The sequence below is a fragment of the Sciurus vulgaris genome, assembly GCF_902686455.1.
Source record: "Sciurus vulgaris genome assembly, chromosome: 7".
In the NCBI taxonomy this organism is placed as follows: Eukaryota; Metazoa; Chordata; class Mammalia; order Rodentia; family Sciuridae; genus Sciurus; species Sciurus vulgaris.
This window is the reverse complement of record NC_136467.1, coordinates 142,852,934-142,877,529: the sequence shown is the minus strand read 5'-3', so window position 1 is coordinate 142,877,529 and position 24,596 is coordinate 142,852,934. Positions and strand designations below refer to the sequence as shown.

At 38.3% G+C, this 24,596-nt stretch overlaps 1 protein-coding gene across 3 annotated transcripts in view; it reads left to right on the top strand.

Annotated features, from left to right (window-relative positions):
* Positions 1-24,596, top strand: part of MAK (male germ cell associated kinase) — a 58,592-nt gene that overhangs the window by 3,238 nt on the left and 30,758 nt on the right. For all 3 annotated transcript variants that reach the window (XM_079148962.1, XM_079148961.1, XM_079148963.1), the window contains exons 2-6: positions 4,611-4,941; positions 13,874-13,928; positions 14,602-14,723; positions 16,583-16,662; positions 18,787-18,919. In XM_079148962.1, the coding sequence (XP_079005088.1) occupies positions 4,841-4,941; positions 13,874-13,928; positions 14,602-14,723; positions 16,583-16,662; positions 18,787-18,919 (491 nt within the window). In that variant the 5' untranslated portion in view covers positions 4,611-4,840. The remainder of the gene's footprint in view (positions 1-4,610; positions 4,942-13,873; positions 13,929-14,601; positions 14,724-16,582; positions 16,663-18,786; positions 18,920-24,596) is intronic.

Genomic DNA, 24,596 nt, shown 5'->3' with positions numbered 1-24,596 from the left:
TAACTTCATTTCTGAATTACTTTTATGAGGGGAGCTCCACATGACTCCTTCTCCCCTTAAACTTCCAAGTTCTAGTGTCTCATACTTCCCTCCACTGTTCCTGTGATTTTTCAGTCTTCCCAGGTATCTGGATGACGCAGGTCCAGCCCCAGGCTTCAGGGTAGGGAGTCATACCACCTGCACTTGCCCACTAGTACGGTGGTGGTTCAGGGTGAGGAGCCGGGTTAGGAATCCTACGCTGCATGGTTTTAGATCATGGATGGTATGGTTCCTTCCGCTGCTTCAGTGATCATAACTGCATAAGAACAGGTTGTTTACAAATTGGTGACCACACTAAAAACAAGAGCATCAAGTCTAATGCAAATATTAGGCTGACTCTATCACTGATTTTCTGATTGATGACAACAGGTCATTTATCCTTCCATGTTTTTATTTTACCATCTTACTGACATGAGGAATATCATATATAGTCTATATATTGCTTCATAACCAGAAAGGATCCGTAAACCTAGAGAGAACACATTTTCACAAAAGGGACAGGTGTATGTCACCTTAGCCAGGGTAGCTAGACAAGAGTGGTTAGCACTCTAATGTGCTTGTGATAAGTTGCAAACTACTGATTTAATAAACTCACAAATAGTAAGAAGTAAGTTTTAGTTCATGTTTTGTTAAATCACAGCCACATAGTACAAAACAAAATAAATATCCCAAAAGAATGTTTTTTATACAAAGGGAAAATTAAGAAAAACAAGTATGGGTTGTAGTTTGGAATCATGTATAGAGAAAACCTTTTCCATATTCAACTTAATGTTTTGACTCAGTGTCTATGTATGACATAAATACCACTTACAAAAACTATTTTTTCAGGCAAACAGCAAACCATTTGCTGGTATTCGCTATGAGATTTAGTTCAGGGTTAAGTTAAGAAAAATGAAGAGACCCTTACATAGGAATGTAAACTACTGTTGTGGTTTTGTTTTCATTGTTTTGTTTTTCCAAGATTCTGGCTACAGCGTTAGCATAGCCTAAGTTATTTTCCACATGCCTTTGAAGAGATTATTTTCTATGTGAAATGGGATATATATTAAATTTACACAAATTATTATTTAAAGGCCCCGCAGAATTCTTCCAGAGTTTCCTGTGAACAAATACATTTCTGGAAACAGGAAAAAACAGTGTTGTTTTACGTCTCTGCACAAGTGTATGTTTCTTTCTCCAGCAAGCCTACATTTGAAAACTTTAGGTACTTTGACAACTACGATATCTCATTGGACCTAATTGGACCTAAATTCCCACATACATGAGAGAAGCAATTGCTCTAATTTTACTTTGTGGAAATAAAAGTGCTATAGTGAGGGGAAAAAAAATGATCTTTGACTGAAGTATCAAAATATAAAAGGCATTGTAAAATCAGTGATTTATTTTAATGGTGTATATATTTTGATAATAACCATGTGCAACTAATCACAAAGTATTAGAACAAGAGATTTCAGTAGGATCAAAGTACGTTATATGCATGTATGAAAATGCCACAATTAATATGCACTAATAATTATAATTAAAAGAAAATGAACAAAGAGCATAAAGTTTACAATTCAATAAAGAATACAAGTAATTTTTCATTTTTATTTTTTTTGGTACCAAGAATTGAACCTAGGCGCTTAACCACTGAGCCACATCCCCAGCCCTCTTTTGTACTTTGTTTAGAGACAGGGCCTCACTGAATTTCTGAGGGCTTCACTAAGTTACTGAGGCTGGCTTTGAACTCCCAATCCTCTTGCCTTAGCCTCCTGAGCTGCTAGAATTATAGGCATGGGCCACTGCACCTGGCAACAAGTAATTTTTAACAAAGCAAAATCATTAAAAATAAAAAAAAAAGAATGAGAGATTTCTAAAAGCCAACAGGAATAATAGGAATGTATTAAAAAATAGTTCCTTAAAATGAAGAACTAAAATCAAACAACTAACTGATTAGTTATTGCAGTGAGGTAGATACTAGGTGTGTGCTTTGTTTGTTTAAGAAGGTAATGAAATCAGAACCTTGTAAAACCTTAAAGGTACCTGTGCTTTCTGACATGTACAGATCCACAATTCCTTATCTGTAGTTTTAAAATCCATAAAACTCTGAAAATTAAAATTTTTAAAATAATATTATGTAAATTCATTTGCAACAAAACAGGACTAAATGGCACAAGGCCATTTATAGTCTTTACCTATTTTATTTAGTATACTTTTCATGTAGTTTTTGCAGGTATATTAAGATCCTGCTTGAGAATATAACAACAATGGTGTATGTACCATATTACTCTTCTAAAATATGGAAACTTGTGGATTCCAAAGCATATCAGCCCCAAGAGTTTTTCACACAGTGTTCATGAGCCTTTACTGGATTATGTATATCAGTACCACTCTAACTGCTTCATAAATACAGGTTGAGCATTGCTAATCTAAAACCCCCAAATTCAGAATGCTCCAAAATCTGAAGCACATTTTGAGTATTGACAACACAAGTTGAAAATTCTGCACCTGACCACTTGTTACAAGTCATAATCAAGACCCAAGCACACTAAAATGGCACAAAATTACCTTCAGGCTCTGTGTAGGAAACATGAGTGAATTTTTGTTTAGACTTAGGTCTCATTCCCAAGATTTTTCCTTATGAAGATGCAAATATCCCAAATCCCCAAACATTCAAAATTCCAAACTCTTCTGGTCTGAAATCTTCCATTTCTGATAAGGGTTATTCAACCTATATCGTATTCTTTCCTGCTCAGTCATATAATGACCATTCTTGTTGGTAGGATACAAACTGGAAAATAAGCTAGGAAGTGGAAAGCTTTAAATTTGTTGAAAGCACTTTCCAAAGACTGCTTGAAAATTCACTTTCCAGATCCATCTTAAGGAACCTACATCTTAAGAATACCTGGGTTGAATCTAGACCCTGTCCCTTGTTATTTGAATAATAAATTTGTTTTTGAAATCCAAAAAGATGATATAAAGCAGTTCTTTCCATATTTATTTGCTTTCAAAACTCAATATTTAAAAGTAAATTTCTGTCATTCAAGTTATAATGAAAAATGAAATACAATTTCCATGCACATAAAATTGGTACTGCTTTAAGTGCTACTTCAAATTTGTAATTGGTCATGTACTATAAAACTTTATAGCCACCCAACAATCAATCAATGTACACACAAAATTTACCAACTTGGAGGCAAATAAATTGTGCAATTATAAAACTAATCCCCCCACACAACTTTACAGCCAGATGATAACAAAATGTAGTAACTGGTCATAGACTGGATCCTGTGCTGGATGGGGTGAGTGCTATAAAGGGCATCATTGAATCAACTGGGAAAACTGGACTAGGAATGATTCATTTAAGTACTGTATTCATCTTCAGTAGGGCAGAGGACCACAATGCATGTAAGTTAACCTTAAAAGCTTCAGAGAAAAAGGTGTGTGTGTGTGTGTGTGTGCAGGGTACTAAAATGATAAAAGGGTTTTTAAAGTTAGAGGTCTAAATTAGGAGAAAACGATTAAAAAGAGAAAAACAAAATGGTATATCCCATGCTCTCCTTGTTGATCTTGGCTCACAAACAACAACATAAGCAAATCATTTTTACCTGGCCCTTGACATCTAAGTGCCTCTTGCATGTGCGTCACTGGGGCAAAGTGTCATTACAATAATGAAGTAACGGTTAAAAAGAAAAAAAGAAAGTAGCAATTTTACTAAGCTTTTGTTTTAGTTGGCACTTTTGCTCTTTTTTTCAGTTACTCTGTGTGTGTATGTGTGTCTGTGCCTGTGTCTACGTCTGTGTCTATCGGTGTCTTGATGTAATAGTTGCAGAACTACTTGTGAGTTTGGGGTAGGGGTGGCTCAAAGCGTTTAGAAGATACATATTTATAGTTTCATGAGATCTTTTGGTGTTGAAATGACCTTGCTGTGTAGTTAAGTAAATTGAAAGTTTTGCCTGTGATGCAGAGATTTGGAAGCTGGACTGAGATTCAAACTTCAGTCTTCAGAGTTTTCCATTCCTCATTTCTTTATATGAATCAAGTGTGACACTAATTCCTGATTAGTACATAAATTTTTCTTGGTTTAATTTAAAAGTAGCATTTTACTTAAATGGAATATGAAGTTCTTTAATAATTTTATTTGCTTCATATTAAACAAGTTTGCTTTGTGTTTACCTAATTGGGGTAGCTGATCATCTGGGAATATTTTTGCAAAGGGTATAATTTTAAATTTATTATGCTAAATTAAAAATGATGCAAAAATTAATTCAAAGAATGGATATTGTTTAGATGCCAGATTTTCTAAGGTCTTAGTTGGGGAATAATTTAGGTTAAATCCAATAAAAAAAAAGGAATCGTACAAATCATTAACTAATATTGTGAAATCATAAGATAATTAGCCCAGTACAATGAAACTGAAGCATTCAACAAACGGATGTTGTCAGTCTATGTGATCTTCCTTACCTGTAGCACAGATGACTTGTTGACAGATGGTACTGATATTATTGATTTCTCTCTGTGCTCTAGGTTGCCAGTAAATGTTTTGCAGAAACACTTTAGTGAAAACTCATTTTCCTCTTGTTTTTTTATAGGGTGTTCATAAGAATGGAAGCCGTGTTTCTTTGCCAGATTCCTTATTGCTCTATCTCATGAACCTACGTAATCCTGAGGAAGAGCCTGTATGTAAGGATGACAAACCTGTCACCAGTGTAACAACAGCAGAGTGAGAGCAAAAGCGAATAAAAATAAAGAAGTGTTTAAATTTATAGTCAACAAGGAAGTCATTTCAGTCCACAACTTCGGCTGCTCTTGTTTTTCCAAGATGAACCGATACACGACCATGAGGCAGCTGGGGGACGGCACCTACGGGAGTGTGCTCATGGGCAAGAGTAACGAGTCTGGGGAGCTGGTGGCCATCAAAAGGTACGTGCGCAACTCTGGTCTCGTTTTCCTTGGCTTGACTGAGGATGGGAAGGAGCACCGAGCGCGGTCTAGTTCGGATCCCGTGCTCCTTTGACTCCTGAGCGAGGCTATTCTGGGAGAAAGAAAATTACCAAGAAGGAATATTCTGCTGGTCCTAGTATACATTATTTCATTTTCTGCTTTTTCCAGATGTACCGATAATGGAAAACATGAAGGGCTCTGCTCTTTGTGACTAAAACATTTGGACTCACACTAAAAGTAATGAATGGTTTTTAGATTTAAAGTTGAGGACTGATGGTGTGGCTAATTGGTAGGGCACTTAACTCGTATAGGCAAGGCCCTGGGTTTAATCCCCAGCACCATAATAAAAAAAAGTTAAGTTGAATACAGAATAGAGCTTATTATAATGTTTCAAACAATAGGCTTCAAAGTAAGGTGGTATTTTAATGTCAAATTGACTTCAGAATAGCATATGATATTTTCCTGAGCACACCAATTAAATAACATTAATTATTGTTATTTGTTTCTTTTTAGTCTGTTGTATTTAGTCTGTTGGTGTATAACAAAATACCCTAAAACTTAGTGATTTAAAATAAGAACAGATATTTATTAATTTCCACAGTTTCTATGGGTCAGAACTCTAGAAGTGACTTAACTGGGTAGTTCTGGCTGTGGTCTCTCATGAATTGGCTCTGGGATATTGAGCAAGGTTGCATTCGTCAGAAGGCTTGACTAAAGCTGGATGATCAACTCTCAGTGTGGCTCACTGTATTAGTTTGCTAGGGCTGCACTTCCAGATTGAGTGTCTTCAGTATTAGGGAATGAACCCAGGACTTCTACCACTGAGCTATACCCTCGACTCTATTTTAAATTTTCTCTTCTTGAGTTGCCCAGGCTGGCTTCAAACTTGCAGTCCTTTTGCCTCGGTTTGACTCCCGTTAATTAGGATTATAGGTGGGCACCACCATGCCTCACCAAACAACAGAAATTTATTTCCAATTATTTCTTCACAGTTGTAGAGGCTGGAAATCTGAGATCAAGGTGCTGGCAGGATTGGATTCTTTAAGATCTCTCCTTGACTTGCAGAGGACCATCTTCTCTGTATCTTCAAAGGCTCTAAGTCATAACCTCCTCTTTTCATAAAGCCATCAGTCGTATCAGGTTAGGGCCCTTCCTAAGAATCTCATTAAATTTTAATTACCTCTTTAAAGACCCTGTCTCCACACATAGTCACACTCTGAGGGATTAGGGGTTAGGACTTCAACATGTGAATTTTGGTTGGGGGCACACAATTCATTCCATAATGGGCTACTGTTACAAAATATCAGATGACTTGGCCTTAAACAGAAGATTAATTTTCTTGTTTTTTTTTTTTTTTTTTTTTTCCCCGTGGTGCTGGGAATCGAACCCAGGGCCTTATGCTTGCAAGGCAAGCACTCTACCAACTGAGCTATATCCCCAGCCTCTGAAGAAGATTAATTTTCTTACCATTCTGGAGTCTAAAAGTCTGAAGTCAAAGTGTTGGCAGGGGTGGTTCCTTCTGAAGGCCATGAGGGAAGGATCCATTCCAGGCCACTCTCCCTACTCACAGTGGCATCTTATTTCTATGTTCCTTCGCATCCTCATCTCCCTATCCCTATCTCTGTGTCCAGGTTTCCCCTTCTTACAAGGGCAGGAATTATAGTGGATTAGGATCCAACCTAATGATTTCTTTTTAACTTGATTTCCTCTATAAAGACCTTATCTTCAAATACAGTTAGCACTGAGTTTCTGGGGATTCGATTTTCAACAGAGGAATGTTTGAGGAACACAGTTTGACCCATAACACTCACCCACATGGGTGGTAAGTTTGTACTGGCAGATGGCAAGTGGCCTCCATTCTTCTTCACATGGGTCTGTCAGGACTTGCCAGTTGGCGTCCACCAGGATGAGACCGATAACCATGTCCACAAAAGTATGATGATCTAATATTTGAGTGCTTAACAAATATTTTAAGATATCATTATTCAAAACATTACATGAATAAGGAAAGTGTATTTTCAGATTGCTATTATTAATAAGCAAATATGCAATGTACAATTATATAAATGAAAGACATATTGGAGGGACTTAATAAAATTCAGAACCTATACATGATTCAAAGAAAAAATTCTTAGCAAACAGGCTTAAAAAGAAACTTTCCTAACCTGTGAAAAGCTGTATGATTCAGCAGAAGTAGGGTCAGGAAAGTTGGCCTTGAGCCCAGATTACCCATGATCCTGTGTGGATCAAGCTTGCATGGTGCTCCTGACTGCAGCATTTGGATGCGTTAGAGAAATGAGGTGAAATTGTCCTCCTTTGTAGATTAAGATGCTTGTGTGAATTCCCACACAGAATACATAGATTTGTTTATAAAAATATTTTTAAAGGCCTGGAAGATACACACAAAATTCCTGAAGCACTCTGGCTTCCGGTGAAGAAGGCAGGAAAAAGGAAAGAGATTTACTCTTGTGGTGTCATGGAAGGTTACCATTGTTCACTTCTCTGTGGTAAAATGTTCATTGTATGGTAAAAAGGTGGTGTTTGTTTTATCCTTCAGTTTCATAAAATGGGAAACTTGTCTCACTTGCATAGACTTAGGTAAAGACTTGAGAGCAATGAGGGGTCCAATACTGTAAGAAGTTAAATAGATTGAGGGCTAAGAAGAAGCCTTGATATGTAATTTAGGAATGCTTTGGTGCTCTTATTTTATTTGGTGCTCAGGACAAAATGAGGACAAGCGAGACAAGTTACTGTGCATTGAAGAAGTCGACAAATTACAACATAAAGTATGCTAAGTCCTGTGACAGGGGATGTTGGGTCCTATGGGAGCACACAGAAGGGATGCCAGAAAAGTAATATAAAAGATTTCCCATAGAACGTGAGACCTCGAGAATGAGAAAACAATTATAAAAAAACAGGAGTAGTATGGCTATGTGTGGTGATTTAGCCTAGTGGTAGAGCACTCACCTAGCATGCACAAGACCCTGGGTTTAATCCCCAGCGTGTGCTCATGCACGTACACACACACAAAGAGGAGAAAGAGTGATCCAGCCAGTAAGAATAGTGTGTATGAAGTCCCGGAGGGAAGAGACTTGAAGTCCCGGAGGGAAGAGACTATTAAAATGACCACAGGCAACCATATTTGCAAAGCAAATTTTATATTTGCATTTAAAAGCTCAAAGGTCCAGCCTGGTAATTTGGAATTATCAATTGAACATTCCTAATCCAAACATTTGAAATTCAAATGATCCCATATATGAAATTTTTTGAGCACCAAATAGGACACTGTGGAAAGTTCCACAGTGACCTCGTGTGTGTGTGTGTGTGTGTATGTGTGTGTGTGTGTGTGTGTGTGTGTGTGTAGTCACATGAAATCATAGTTAAAATGCAGGCGTGCTTAAAAGGTTTTATAAGGTTACCTGCAGTCTATGTGTATGAAATGTATATGAAACATAAATGAATTTCATATTTTTACATGGGTGTCATCCTCAAGATATCTCATTATACATACACAAATATTCCAAAATCCAAAATTTGAAATTCTTCTTCTCCCAAGCCTGTCACATAAGGGCTACTTGACCTGAATTAGTCTGTGGATGGTGATTGAATCTCTGTAGGGGGAGATGCAAGGAAGTCCTCATACAGATGACTGAGAAACCCCAGCATATAAAGGGTGGACTCTGGAATAGAATCTTATAAAGAACACAGAGAGAAATAGGGGGAAGCCAGGAGAGAGTAGAAAATAACTAATCCCAGGGGAAAGATTTTAAAAAGGAGTAGTATTCAACTAGAAGAGAAGTAATAAGTAGTTACTGAAATGCGTCTGTATTGTTTAGGAATGCATCTTGCTGCAAGTAACAAATACACAAGCTATTAGCTAGTAAAAAATGATGACTTAAATAAGTGATTTGTTTTTCTGACATATCAAGAGATCTGAAGTTTTGGTTCCAGAGCTCTTTTAATGATCCAACAGGGTACCCCCAAAGTACAGATCTTTTCTATCTCCTTCATATTGAGCCCTTAACACTTCTGTCCTCAAGTCAGTCACCTAATGACCACGTTATCACTACTTCACCTCCAATCATTGCATCTATGTTCAAGATGGGAAGAAGAAAGAATAATATAGTAAACTCTTCTCTATCCTTTAACAGAAAGTAGTATTTCTTTCTCAGAGCCCTGAGGACTTCCCTCTCGTGTTACTGACTAGAATTGGGTCTTGGTCTCCCCACTTCCAAAGAAGGCTGAACAGTATTTACTCTTCTAGCCTGTATAGTAGAAGGCAAAAGAACAATGCTAGAAATGGCCTTTTGGTATCCAAATAGTATTATCTGCCTTCATGTTCCTTGGGTTTGGGGACTATGACACAACTGGCGACAGTGAATGTCAGTCCAGTGAAACTGTGAAGATAAGCCAGGCTGCAGTAGAACAAAGAACGGCATGTATGATCATGGTGGCACTAGGCTTTGAACAGTTGTGAAGAAGGTGTAACCAGGTAACCGAAGTCCCAAAGGGATTGCCAAGGATCAGTCAGAGTCCACCTGAGCCCACATGGGACAGATACGAAAGAGGAACTCTGCGAGCATGTCCGTGACTTTTCTCCCACCTTCTCCGTCTATAGGGAAAGCAGAGACCAGAGGACAACCAGCAAGAGTGGTGGAAAGCTGGGAGGGGGAGGTGCTCAGAGTCCAGGTGGCCTTGAGAGGACAGTGAAGGAAGGCTGATCTCCGGGTCCCCGCTGGATGAGGAGGCAAGCAGAGCCCAGTAGGCAGTTGCGGGAATAGCAGAGATTGAAGAGGGGGAGCGCAGAACCCACTGTGGGCTCATGATGGTGACAGGGCAGGGGTTACGCCAGAGTCTGACATTTTAGCTGGGCAAGCAGCTGTCCCTTGTGATGACTGAATGTGCCTGAGTGACTATCCCAGGAGACAGAGGGAACATTTTGGAGTCGGGACACTGTGAAGCCAGGCTGCTGGTAGACTGTCCGTGTGGCCATGGATTGCAGCCATCTCTCCTCCAGGTTCTGGACGAGAGACTCGGGACACCGCTCCCCTTGTGTTGCTTAAGAGAATCATTCAAGAGGACCCTGCCATTTCCTCAGGCCCATGCAGAGGAATAAACTTTGCCTGAAAGTGACAGGTGTCACACCCCTTAATTTCCACTCTCGAAGCGTCCCTATTTCTACCAAACCACTCACAATCCCATAATATCCAGTCAGGTCCATCGTCTCATGCTCGATGGCATAAAAATTTCAGCACTCCTAATTTAGGCCATAAAAATTCTGACACACTTTAAATCTATCCATATCCACCCCCAAAATAAAATAAATTCTACGCTAAGTACATGCTGAATGTGCAGATGAAGAAGAGCTGCTGATCCTTGGTCTTCAGAGTGGACAGTAAGCATGTCCCCTGGGGAAGAAGTCGATCATATGGGAGGAGGTATTTTTCATTCTCAAAAGCTTTTACAGAAGGACGAGGAGGTGGGTATGGGGGAAGGGAGCTGTTAGAATGGGACCAGCTCAGTTAATGAGGCTGCAGGGGGAGTGGAAGCTGAGGGTTAGCATGAAGGTGGCCAGGAGAAGCGGGGTGCACGTGGTGATGGCAGATGACCAACCGGTGGTACAGTATGAGCATGGGAAAGAAAGACTGCACAGTTACATGCCCCATGACATTTGGTCAATGACAGACCACATGGACAACCACAGATACGCACCACGGAACACACATACAACAGCATGCTGCATGAACAACATCTGCGACAGCAGGCACCACGCAGCCTCCGTGTATAGCGGGCTGTGTGTGTGCGTGTACTCTCAGAGCTCACACGGGACAAAGTGGCCTAAGGACTCACTCTCCAGAAGTTATCCCTTAAGCGACTGTCCTTAGTTCCATAAGAAAGCTTTTCAGCAGTTTAGAGATGCAGGCGGAACTAACCAGAATGTGTTAAGGGTGAGTGAGTATAAAGAAAAAAATAAAAGATTCTTTTTTGAAAATGCCCTTTGGGGAATTTTAATTTATGGCACTGCTTATGTGCTGCCATTAAAAAAGCAAAAAAAAGCTGTAATAGCCAGGACACAGTAGCACAGCTACTCAGGAGGCTGAAGCAAGAGTATCTCTTGAGCAGCAGAGTTTGAGGCCAGTATGGGCAACTGAGAGACCCTGTCCTTAAACATCAACAACAACAGCAAGAAAAAACTCAGAAATACACTTCACATTTCAAAAAGCTATAACATACGTTCACACCAGGCATGGTAGGAAGATTCCCTCACCTCCTTGAGATTATTAAGCTCTCTGCCCTGAAGGACATGAGAGGCAATTCCATTTCTGAGATTTTACCATGTGTGGGAGCCTGTCCTCACTGAGCCACCTGTGGGTATCAAAATTCATCCAGTCATTTAGCAAATATTTATTAAGCACCTGCCATGGGCCACAACCAGATATAGGCATCTGAGAGTGTCCCCACAGAACTTATATTTGGGAAAAGGGAAGAGGACTAACCCTAGTAACTATATGATAGAGTGTGTCAGAAGGTGGCGAGTGCTGTGCAGAAGCAGAGCAGGAAGGGTGACCTGGGAGAACAGCGTTATCATTTTCCTATCACAAGTTGTTGGGGTAGCCATGAAAATTAGCTCAAGGCATTAAAGAAATAACAGTTGGTCTGGACCAGACTTTTACTTCCTCCAATCAGCCAGCTCTTCCTAGCTGTTTCTATCTGCCTGAAACTTATTTTTTGTCTTCATATGCAAGTACCTTCTATCTTCACAGTCTCAGCTGACATACTGTCTTATCAAAATGGCCTGACCATTAAATCTAAAAGATCCCTTTGCTGTTCTATCTCATGGCCCCTATAACTAATTTCTACTTCTGTTTTGTGTTTACTTGTCTAAAGTCTATTTCCATCTCTGACTGGTTCATTCTTCTGGTACATAGAAGTCAGGCGATTGCACAGATAAGGGAAGACGGCAGAGACCTAAAAGGAAATGCCTTTAGCTATACTAAGAAGCTGGATTGTCTTTGGGATAATTATTGTGCAAGGAAACGTCTGTATTTGTAATTGATACATATGTCAACTTAGGAGGAAGCATGGCTGAGAAGTAGTAATTACTGGAAAGAAAGAACCATATTAGTAAATATGGATGAAGAGAATACAGCTTTTACAAGTAGAATCAAAGTGTCAATTACTACTGAATTATGCAAAGTAATTGAGTATATTTTCATCTGGTTTCTGAAAAATTGGATACTTTTTAAATCTTAGAAAACTATTTTTTAAGAATCATAGCAGTAATATGTGCAGTTTGGGATGAATGTGATCATTTTATTAAATGAATTTTCTTTTATAGCTATATTTTGAATTGGTTTTTATTTTAAATTCAGCATTATGCTACATTTATCTTTTACATTTTAACAAGAAATTTTATGAATCCATAACACTGAAAAGCATCTTTCAGAGTGCTGGTAAACACTCAATTTCATCTTCTTCAAAAATTTCTAGTACTTGAGTGACTACAAATGAATTACTGATTTGCTAAGGATATTTTAGGAATAACAACAGTGATGCCCTTTATGTCTTATAGACCATGATAGATAATTGGTAAAAATAAGAATATCTACTATTTACCGAGTCCTGAACTGAACAGTTTGCAATGCTCTTTCTTGTATAGTAGCTTCTACTCCATGACCAAGGACTTTGAGGCACAGAGGGGCCCTGAGGTAGCTCATCCAAGGTCATCAGTCAGTGAGCTGCTGAGCCAGGGTTTGCAACAAGGCTGTGCAGCTCCACATGCCGTGTGTGTTCTTAACCTTGATGTGCTGCCAGCTCTTTCCTCGGTTCCTCACCTGTTATACCCCTGTAGAGGCTCTGGATTATGAGAATTCTAATTAATAAGGTCACACTAAGCTTTTGGAGGATCTTCTAGAACATCTTGGTAGGAGATTATAATACTAAATTAAAGCAGTAGGACCTATTTAGTTTTTAGTTTTCAAAATACAGCTTTTGTAATTCCTATCCCTGAAGAAACATTTTTTAGAACACAACTCCTATTTGATATGGAATGGACTATAAATCTATTCATATACAAATTAACTTCTGTCTGTGTAAACATAGTGGAATTACTTCATTACTCTAAATGCACTCTTGGTATGTATCTCTAATGGTAACCAACACTAGGATGGATAAGGGGAGGAAAAATCCAGGAAAGGCCCTGGTTCAGCCTCCAGTACTAAAAAAAGCCAGCAGGCTTCTGCTAAAGCCTTGTCACTCTGAATCTTTGCTGCTTAAGCCGTTTAACTTTTTCTAAAGCTAAAGTAATGATATAAAAGTTGTCTGATCAAATCATTGATTCAGTTTTCTACCACAACAGTGATTCTTCCCCATCCCTCTCTGAAATATAGTGTTGCTTACTCATTTTTTCTCTTTTATTTTTGGTACTAGGGAGTAAACCCCCAGCGATGCTTTACCACTGAGCCACATCCCTAGCCCTTTTTATTTTTAATTTTGAGACGGGGTCAGTGAGTTGCCTAGGGCCTTGCTAAACTGCTGAGGCTGGCTTCGAAACTGGGATCCTCCTGCTTATCTCTCCAGTCACCGGGATTCTAGGCGTACGCCACTGCGCCTGGCTCACATTCATCTTTTGAGTTCCAGAAAGAAAGGAATGTGGAAGGGGCCCTTTGAGCAAAGCATAACTAAACTGATGAAGACTTACCCAGAAAGGAAGATTAATGGTGATGCATCTTTATGCTAAAGCAGAATGTCAGCCAAGACATAGGGAAGAGCCTTTACCAGCAGCCTTCAGAGGCCAAGGGAGCTGATTTCCTTTAAGAATCTAATCAAAAGAGAGAAGTATCAGCTCATCCAAATTTGTACTGTGGACTCCTCTACCCTGTATGTTAAACATTTCCTTTATTTATTTCAGGATGAAGAGAAAGTTCTATTCTTGGGATGAATGTATGAACTTGAGAGAAGTAAAGGTAAAATCTTAAGAGATGAAACCAATTTGAAGCCGGAATTCTGTCTCAGGTCTGAGGACATTTGCTAGGAGAGCATTCTGTTCTCTGTGGGAAGCATTCCAAAGATAATTGTTGTTTTTCCTTTACCTTCTTGGAGACAGTTCTCATTTCTTCTTGCTCTGATATTAGTGGAGAAAAGAAAATAACTATCTTCATATTTAAAAGTTATCTCACTTTTAAAAGAGCATTTTACATATTATCAAAAGAAAGACAACTTTTCAAATTATAATATACCATCTCCTTATATTTTTTCTGTAAAAATTTTATACTTATATTTTTCTGTAATATTTGGGCCAAATTTTTGGAAACTTTTACATGGAGTTTCACATTGCTAAATCAGAAAAAAAAAGTTAGATCTATTAAATAGACTGAGAAAAAGGTGACGGATTGAAATGTTTGGTGGCTATTATTAACTTGGTTTATTTTTGCACTTAACATTCATTAATTAAAATATTTACTACTTGCTTTTAGCAGGTGTTCTAAGATTTTTTTAGATAATGGAGATAGTAAAATAATTAAATAATTTAGATGAAATGAAAAATTATTTAAGGTAGTTATCATACCTAGCATTGATGAGATTTTTCCAACGTCTGTAAATTTGCTTTAAGAATTTAAATGCTTTGTTGTTTTGCAGTCTCTGAAGAAACTTAATCATGCCAATGTGATTAAACTGAAAGAAGTTATCAGAGAAAATGACCATCTTTATTTTATATTTGAATATATGAAGGAAAACCTCTATCAATTAATGAAAGACAGGTATGTCTTAATTTTATATAAACTGTATTTTCCCTACTCTTTCTTTCATGAATTTCTTGGATCCTTTCAATATGCCATACTTTATGATATATAGATTTATCGCTCCAAAAGGTGGATTTAAATAATTAGTTATTATTTTTATTGAGTGATAGCACTTTACACTGAAGGACCAGCTGTGATATAGCCACCATCTTCTGTAGTAATTCCTCAGAAGTCAAGGTAAATATTTTTATGTAAACATACCTGCCATTTATACTTTTTTAAAAAAGTCTACCTGTAGTATAGTACTCAGTAATAATGCTGGCCTTAGGCAAAAGTAAGGATGTTGTCTTCATTGTTTTCTCAAGCATCTTCTCAAGCACCTAATCTTAGAGAGGGCTGGGAAGGTAGCTCAGTGGTACAGTGCTTCCCAGCATGCCCCATGCCTTTTGCAGCACTGCAAGAAAGAACGGAGGAAGGAATGGAGCCGCTCTCAAGAAAGGACCTAATAAAATCATTCATGAGAATGCAGAGTGTATAATAATTACCAGCCCCAAGGAAATTCTCATTTTAATGGTTAAACCTATAGACAGAATTTCTAAGGGTCAAAAATTAATTATTGGTCACTTTAATTGGTGGCCTGGCAGAGATTCATATTTTGCAGCCTTATTAAAATCTTACTATGGACATTATGTGAACACCAATTAAAGTTGCATTGTCAATACCATAGCCATTAGTCACATGTAGCTACTGAATTCTTGAAATACCCAAGTTGAACTGTGGTATTAACATACAATACATCAAGTTTTGAGAACTTGGTACAAAAAAGAAATTTATTAATCATGTTTACGTTGATTGCATGTTGAAATAAATTAATATGTATATTTTATGTATTTATGTGTCAGTTAAAAGTAAATAAAAATAAACATTTTTAAATACATTTCAAAATTAATCTCTTTCATTTGCTGTTTTTAAAATGTGGCAACTAGAAAACTAAGTATATCAATGATTTCCATTTGTAACTATTACTGTACTTCTGATGGACTTCATTTATTAATATGCAATATAAACCTGAAAAATGCATGCTCCTTAAAATTCTTAAAGCCTACATAATGCAGATTTCTTAGTCCTTTGGCTTATCTGATAGTGATCAGTTTTCCAATTTACTTTGCTCCTCTCGGGACAGTTTAGAATTTAACTATTGAAGCTAAGCTATGGAGCCAACATAGGTACCCTTCAACAGATGAATGGACAAAGAAATTGTGGTGTATATACACAATGGAATATTACTCAGCCATAAAGAAGAATGACTTTATGACATTTGCCAGTAAATGGATGGATCTGGAGACTATCATGCTAAGTGAAATAATACAATTTTCAAAAAAACTGAAGGTCGAATGTTTCTGCAGATAAGCGGAAACTAAACCACAATAAAGTGTTGAGAGGGGCAGGGAGGAGGGGAAGAAGAAAATTCAGTAGATTAGACGAAGGGGAATGAATGGAATGGAGGGGGAATAGGAATTAGAAAGACAGTAGAATGAATGACATAATTTTCCTATGTTCATACATGAAAATACCTAAGTGAATCCCACTATTGTGTACACCCACAAGAACGGGGTCATAATTAGAATAAGATATATTCCATTCTTGTATAATTTAACAAAATGAATTCTACTGTCATGTATAACTAAAAAGAACCAATTAAAAAGAATTTAGCTTTTGAATATTTGTGAAATTCACTGTTGGATTTGAGTTTTTATGACCTGTCAGAACACACTTTAAACATATGACTATGAATCTATAAATTATTCCATTAGCCAGTATCTTAAGATCAACAAAGGTGAACAGAATTTCATGACTATTGTATTCATTTCTTCCAGAAACAAATTGTTCCCTGAGTCAGTCATCAGAAATATCATGTATCAGATATTGCAAGGGCTGGCGTTTATCCACAAACATGGTAGGTTTCTTTTCAGTCTGATTTCCCTGCCTCTGTCTTGTCGAGATCACTTACAAGAATTGTATGCCAATGGTTCAATAATGTGGGGATGTGCCTGTCTCTACACACAGACTTTTTATAATTTCATAATTCTGTATGAAGCAGAATATCTACATTCTGTAACTATCTTCCTCCATAGCAGCTGTTTAAAACAGTTCTGTCATCAGCTTGTCGTCTCAGTCATTGTCAGCTCATCCTGCAACCTTCTGCCCCCTGATTGTAACAGAAACATTAACAGTGGGAAGATCTGGGCAAGACTGAGATTCTATGTTCTAGCTGAGCAGTCACCACTAACATTTAAGTAACTTATCGCCCCTGTGGTGTGTGATGTTTTATGATTGTTATTAGGATTTAAATTTGCTTGTTTCTATTCTCTGAGTGAAATTAAAGCAGGTGCTTATTCATGTTTTCTATGAATTGCTTATTTATGTAATTTTAACTTATGTAGGGTTTTTTGCATATCTATCAAACCAGAATATTCATTAGTTTGAAAAGCCAATATGCTTATTTTTAATGAACATTTGTTTAGAAATACTAGGTATTTAGGCATTAAAGGGAAGAGTGTGTATCATACCATTGCTGTAGGCAAGCAGCCTTCCCAGTCTGCTTTCACGTCTTGTCCTATAATACTATAGGATAATCCATTGGCAAAGGTCAGTAATTTCTTAAGTACATACAAATAGAGGATCATATGCCATTTTAATTGTTCTTAATGAGCTGCTGATTTTCAGTACATTTTAAACTGCTCAGCATAAGTCTGGACATCCCAGACTTTATTTATGCTATCATTAACTTCCAAGGTATAAGGGATTTCAGGAGAAAGTTAGCTTAGGTTTTAAAAATTGTGGCTGAATAATCCAGAGTTGACTAATATAGTTGACTACACAGTGATTTGGGAAATAAGGTTCTAAGAACAATAGACATTTTCACAAAAGCCAGATTATTTTTGCTGTAGTGAAGCACCTCAGATGTAATACTTTGAGAGAATACAGATTTTTAAATAGTAGCTGTTGAAGAATGAGACCAATAATTTGTTAAAACAGGACAATATTGCCAGTATATTAGAAAGCATGGAGGAAAATCTCAGTTATATAAATATGTAATTGGTTAGTTTGATAAGATTTCATGGATTAATGTCACTGGTTTAGCCTTTAAAATCCTAACCCCATAGCTGCACAAAATGCTTCTCATGAAATCACCTACAATTCTTCCAACCACTGAGGCCATCAGAGTTCAAGCTGGTAAACTTGAGATTGCTCCTAAGAAAGGACTCCCTTTGAATCCGACCTGCTAGGAGGGCTTTCATGTTCTTTCTCCTGGGTTTCCTGCTTCATTTTCTTTGGACTATTTTCTTAGTTCCTTGGTAACTAACCATCTATCTTCTATATTGAGTTGGTAATATGAACTTCAGGTTTCTCATTGCTGTGGCTCCTGGGGAGAACTGAGCTAAAATAATTTTAAATTAAGAAATAAGTTAAAATGTATGGAGTTCCATTTTTGTCCGGTGGCTTTTTCAAATAAGTGATTATTCTCAAGGAACCTTGTGTTAAACTGCATCATAGGACTGGTGAGACCAGCTGCACTGACTTAAGGCTGATTTAGGAAGTGACCCCAAGGGTTAATTAGGCTCCCCACCTCTTACCCAGCAGTGATAGTACTGGCTCCTTATTAAGGGTGTGCCCATTAGTGCAGACAGTGCGGTGTTTGTGCCTGAATCTTCTGAACTACTGTAAAAATACATGTTAAATATGTGTTTTTCTGTGAACTTTCCTGCCAAATCACTTTGAAAGCAGCATGCCTGCATCTCATCACTTTTATTTATTTATTTATTTTTTATTTTATTTTATTTTTTTGCGATGCTGGGGATTGAACCCAGGGCCTGGTGCTTGCGAGGCAGGCACTCTACCAACTGAGCCATATCCCCAGCTCATCTCATCACTTTTAAACAATAAATATGGGGTTTTTTTCTCTAGCACTGTGTTTAATTACAATAGAGAGATTCAGTTATGTTTTTATTTATGAATCAAATGAAACTATCATCTAAACATGATGATTTATTATGTTTTTCTTCTCTATTTTGCCAAGGCTTTTTTCATAGGGACATGAAACCAGAAAATTTGCTTTGTATGGGCCCAGAACTTGTGAAAATTGCTGATTTTGGACTTGCAAGAGAATTAAGGTCACAGCCACCATATACTGATTATGTGTCTACCAGATGGTACGTAGTTTTATACAACTCTCCTGAGGCTCAAGTTTATATTGCAGTTTTCCTGTAATTAACTGTTACCTATTTTTATGGAGTTTCCATATTGGGTATTTAAAGCAAAATATAGAAATTAATTTTGTATTGTTTATAAAGAGGGAAGAATTGGCTCATTTCTGATTGGTGAAAATAAGAGAAAGGAAAAGGACTTCATCCTAGCTACTCAGGAGGATGAGGCAGGAGGATTGCAAGTTGGAGGCCAGGCTGGATAACTTATCGAGACCTTGGTTCAAAGTAAAATTTACAAAGCTAGGTTAGGTGTAGTACAGCTAAGACTTGCCTATCATGTACCAAACCCTGAGTTTAATCCTCAGTACCACTACAAAAGAAAGGAAAAGAATCTCATTTATTCATTCAGCAAATATTATTGAACACCTACTATGTGCCAAACATTATTTTATGCACTGAGAACACAGACATGAACAAAATAAAAGTTCTGTTTCGTACTGCTCATGTGACAGCTTGTTCTTAGAAATGAACTAAAAATATCATGAGTCACAACAGGTAGACCCACCTGATCACCAAAAGACATGTAATAGCAAACTACCTGCATATCCGTCCACACAGTAGCAGAGTATTCGCCCAGTGAGGCAGAGGTGAGAGGGCAGTAGTGACTGGGTGAGTACGTGGCGGGTCTTCTGGGAAGCTGATAACATGCCTCTTGACCTGGATGCTGGGTCCATGTGTGTTCTATTTGTGGAAATTCATCAAGCCGTCCTCTTACAATAAGTGCATTTTCCTGTATGTATATTATATACCAGTAAAAATAAGAATGAATATATATAAATATGCACACACATATATACACACACACACATATGTATACACACACACAAACACACACATAGGTGACACACTATTATAGAGAGATAAAATATGGAGAGGAGACAGGGATTTGAGGGGAGATGAGGAGGGAGAGAGAATATTGCTCATTTAATGGAGGGCTCACTGAGAATAGGTCTGGAGGAGGTGCTGCGGCATACGGGAGCTTTCAGACAGAACACTTGCTAAAAGTAAAGGCTCTGAGACAGAAATGTGCCCCTAGTAAATTCTGTAAAGGACAGAATGAATGGGGAGCATAGTAGTAGGAAGTAAGGTCAGAGTTTGCAGGATGGCCAGATCACACAGGGCCTTGTGGGTCACTGTCAGGACTGGCTTTTGAATCTGGCTTTTGAAAATGGGGGTGCTTTGAGAAGACTGTATGAAGAGCTGGGCCAGGACCTACTAGGTCTTGTATAGGGATCACCCTGGCTGCCAGGTTGAAAGCACATTTTAGGGGATTGGGGGCAGAATCAGGGAGGCCAATAATTTGGGCAGGGAAAGATGGTGACCTGGACCTGCTGGCCACATGGATGGGGAGAGTTGTGGGATTCTGGGTATGATTCCCTGTGAAGCAGGATGGAGGCTACGAGGAAGGAATCAAACACGCCAAGGTTTTTTGTCCTGATTATCTGGAAGGATGAAATCACCACTAGTTGAAATGTGGAATGCTGTGGAGGCTATTTCTGATTTGGGCTGAGTGAGGTGTCCACGAGGCAGTCAGTAAATGGTTAGATGTGTGATCCAGAGTTCAGGGGCGAAGGCTGAGTTGGAGACATCAGTTGAGAAGAGCTCAGTATTGCACTCTCAGGATTGGCTGAGATCACCAAAGGAACAAGTACAGCTAGAGAAGAGGTCTGAGGATGAGTCTGGAGAGAGGGACTCTGTGTCCTTGTGTGCCTGTGTGCCCAGGACAGTCTCAGCTGATGCCATTATCAACACACTTCCTGTTTCCTCCAGGGTCTTTTCCATAAATTTAGAGACATATGAAGAGTGAGCCAAGGTTGCATCTTGACAGGTAGCTAAATATGAAAGGTGGCTGGTTATTTCCCATCTCTCTTTATTCATTTCCTGAAGCGTATGACAAATGTGTTAGCCAAGAGTGGTCCTCAGCTGCCTGTCCCAGGGTGGGTGTTAACAGAAGTCTTGACACCGTTCCCTCTGCTGGCCACATGTGCCCTGGCCTAAGCCATAGCTTTGAGATGCCAATTGGGGCATTGTGGGTGCACAGGAAGTGTAAGGTAATCACTCATCAGTGTGTTTGCAGGGCATATCGGAAGTGGTTTGAAGCCCGCATGGTGTGGTGCACGCCTGTAACCCCAGAGACTCAGGAAGCTGAGGCAGGAAGATCAAAAGTTCAAAGCCACCTTGGGCAACTTAGCAAGACCCTGTCTCAACATTTAAAAAGATGAAGGGCGGGGGATATAGCTCAGTTGGTAGAGTACTTGCCTTGCACGTACAAGGCCCTGGGTTTAATCCCCAGCACCACAAAAAAACAACAACAACAACAAAAAAAAAACAATAAAAAGATGAAAAGGGCTAGGGATGTCGCTCTGTGGTAGAGCACTACTGGGTTCAATCCTCAGTGCCCCCTCACACACGCACCCCAAAATAAAATTGAATATTCTTTCCACAGTGATTATTACAAAGTATAAATCTACAACTATTTTCTTGTTTGTTGTTATAGTTTGAATTGTGTTGCCCTATAAGATGTATTGAAGTCCTAATCCTGTTACATGTGCATGTGACCTTATTCTAAATCAGGTCTTTGCAGATGTAATCAAGTTAAGCTGAGGTCATGCTGGAGTCAGGTGGGGCTTAATCCAATAAGACCGGTGTCCTCATAAGAAGATACACAGAGATAGCCACGTACAGAGGGAAGACAAGTGAAGACACCCAGGAAAGCAGTAATGTGCAGAGATCCAGGTGGTGTGTCCATAAGCCAAGGACTGCCAAAAACTCAGCAACACCAGAAACTGGGAGGAAGAGTTGCCTGGAACAGATTTCCCCCTAGAACCTACAGAAACTATAAGCCACACCAGTGCCTCCATAGCAGACTTCCAGCCTCCAGAATGGGAGGGAAAAATTTCTGTCATTTTCTAGGTTGTGGTACTTTGTTCAAACCGCCCCCAAAGGTGAGGGATACATTTGGTGGTATTTTCTGAAGAAAACATTTTGCACTGAAATCTTTTTTTATCAACAATAATTTCCAAAAGGAAAACTGTATACTTAGTTAAAAAAAAGTATTTTTCTATTTTTTTATTTTTAATTTTTTAATTTCATTTGTTCTAATTAGTTGTACATGAGAGTAGAATGCATTGATACATTTTGATAGATCATACATAAATTGAGTGTAATCTATTTCTTAAGAGAAGTTGCTGATGAACTTGCACAAAATGTTCATCGATCATTGTTTGCCATCCCCGGGGGCCATGGTCGCTGAGCTAGTGAAAACCAAACACACACCTCTCCCCAGGCAGTACCAGCATCCGTTGAAAAGTTAGTAGCATTAAGAAGACTGTGCAAGGACAGCCATTACCAGTGCAGCTTCAGGTGCATTTGCACGTTGTTATGCGAGAAGTGCTGAGTTACTTGCATTCGTTTTGAGTCCCTCTTGTGCGAGAGTGTAAGGCACAGTGACAGGCTGCGAGTGTGCAGCTGCTTTGCTGGTGAAAGTCCAGCATGGTTTATCGCTGCTACTCTAAAACGAGCGTCTTCCAGTGCTTCAAAGGAAAAAATCAGCTAATTGATTTCTAGCAATGACTTAATTTTTCATTGTAATTCTTAGAACCCAATGAAATTTTTGCATGCTCGTTCTGTGAAAGGTCAAGCATCCGGCATTACTGTGAGTGTACCTTAATTTCAATTACAAAATTCTTCATTGAAAATGAAAGTATTGTTTTTGCAGTGATAACACAAATAGAAATTCACACCAGCCTAACTTCATACAAGCAATGTTCTTCCTAAATCAAGAAGAAACTGTGAAAGCAGAAATGGATTGGCTGTGACACACGTCTGTTTTGGAACTGCTACCACACAAAGCTGTGCTGTTTTGCCAATCAAAATATAAACTGTCAGAATTTACAGATCAAACACACACATGCAGAGGGAGAATAACTGAACTGCACAGTTCTGTTATTTTTTGATGATACTGAAGTTCACCAAAGGACTTCAGCATGTCAATATGTTTTTTCTCTCCTTGCCATCTGTCACTGCTTTTGAAAAATTACTTTATAACCCGATATAGGTGATTTGACAATGGCATCACACATCTTTGTAAACAAGTCCTTTAAATTTTAGTTGCATTGTGTTCTAAATCACTTGGAAAACTTTGATCAGAATTTTCAATAAACAGAGGACCAAAAAATACAAAGTCTTTGAAGCTTGTAACAAATTGCAGTTATTGAAAACAAAGTCTGAAAACCGGAAGTCAATATTTATCCTACAAAAGCAAGGGAGGAATTGAATAAATTAAATGATAAAAGTTCAAGTAATGTAGTAGCTTTACCTTTTTAAATGTGTAATCAGATTTGGAAAAATCTCTTGAGGGAAGATTCTTTGAAAGGAGATCCTATTTTTAACTGTATAAATTTGGATTCTATATTGAAATGGAATGCAAGTGAGAATACTTAAAGTGTTTCTGCGTCTAAGTTTGGCAAAACAATCAATTTTGTCTCATAAAAATATTTGTTAAAACATAATAACAAGTGTTGATGAGAATGTACAGACAGCAGAATCCTAATGAATGCTGCTGGGGATATAAAATGATACAGATGCTTTGGAAAGTCTACAGTTCCTCAGTGGTCAAACATGGCCACTGTGTGATCTGGTATTCCACACCTAGGTATACACCGAGGAGAAAACATGTGCACACAAGAGCTTGTGCATGGAGGTACCTGGCAGCATTATTCATAATAGCTAAAAGCAGAAATAACCCAAATATCTATCAACTGCTGGATGGATAAATGTGGCAGATTGATATCATAGAATATTTTTCAGCAATAAAAAGATGAAGGGCTGATACATGAACAAACCTTGAAAATGTTACGCCAAGAGAAAGGAGCTAGTTACAAAGGACTAGCTTGTGCCTGATTCCATTGTTAGGAAATGTACCCGGTAGGCAAGTGGAGACAGAAATTTGATTAGTGGTTGCCTCGGGCTGGAGACGGGATATTAAGGAGAGAAAGGTAAGAGAGAGAAAGAAAATATCTTAAAATTGATTGTGAATGTATAGCTGGGGATATACTAAGAGCTATTGAATTGCACAGCTTAAAGGGTGAATTGTATATTATGTGAATCATCTCTCAGGAAAACTGTTAAAAATATTTGTCAAAGAAAGAACTCTGGGTGAAACAAAAAGACTGCCACAAAACATTGGGACAGCAATATTTTCACATTTCAATGTGAGACAAAAGTTAGAATTGAGCATATTATCCATTTAGCAGACTTTGTGCTGGGCTTACTAGGTACCTTTGCTCTTATATATAGTTTCCTCAATTAAAAATATTATTGTCGGAATTGGAGAAATAAGCCAAGCCCAAAAAACCAAAGGCCAAATGTTTTCCCTGATAAGTGGATGATGATATATAATGGGGATGGGGGCCTGGGGAGTGAGAGAAGAATGGGGGAACTTTAGATTATGTAGAAGGAAATGAGAGGGAGGGGGTATGAAAAATGATGGACTGAGACAGACATCATGACCCTCTGTACATGTATGATTACACGAATGGTGTGAATCTACATCGTGCACAACCATAGAAACGAAATGATGTACCCCGTTTGTGTACAATGAATCAAAATGCAGTCTGTAAAA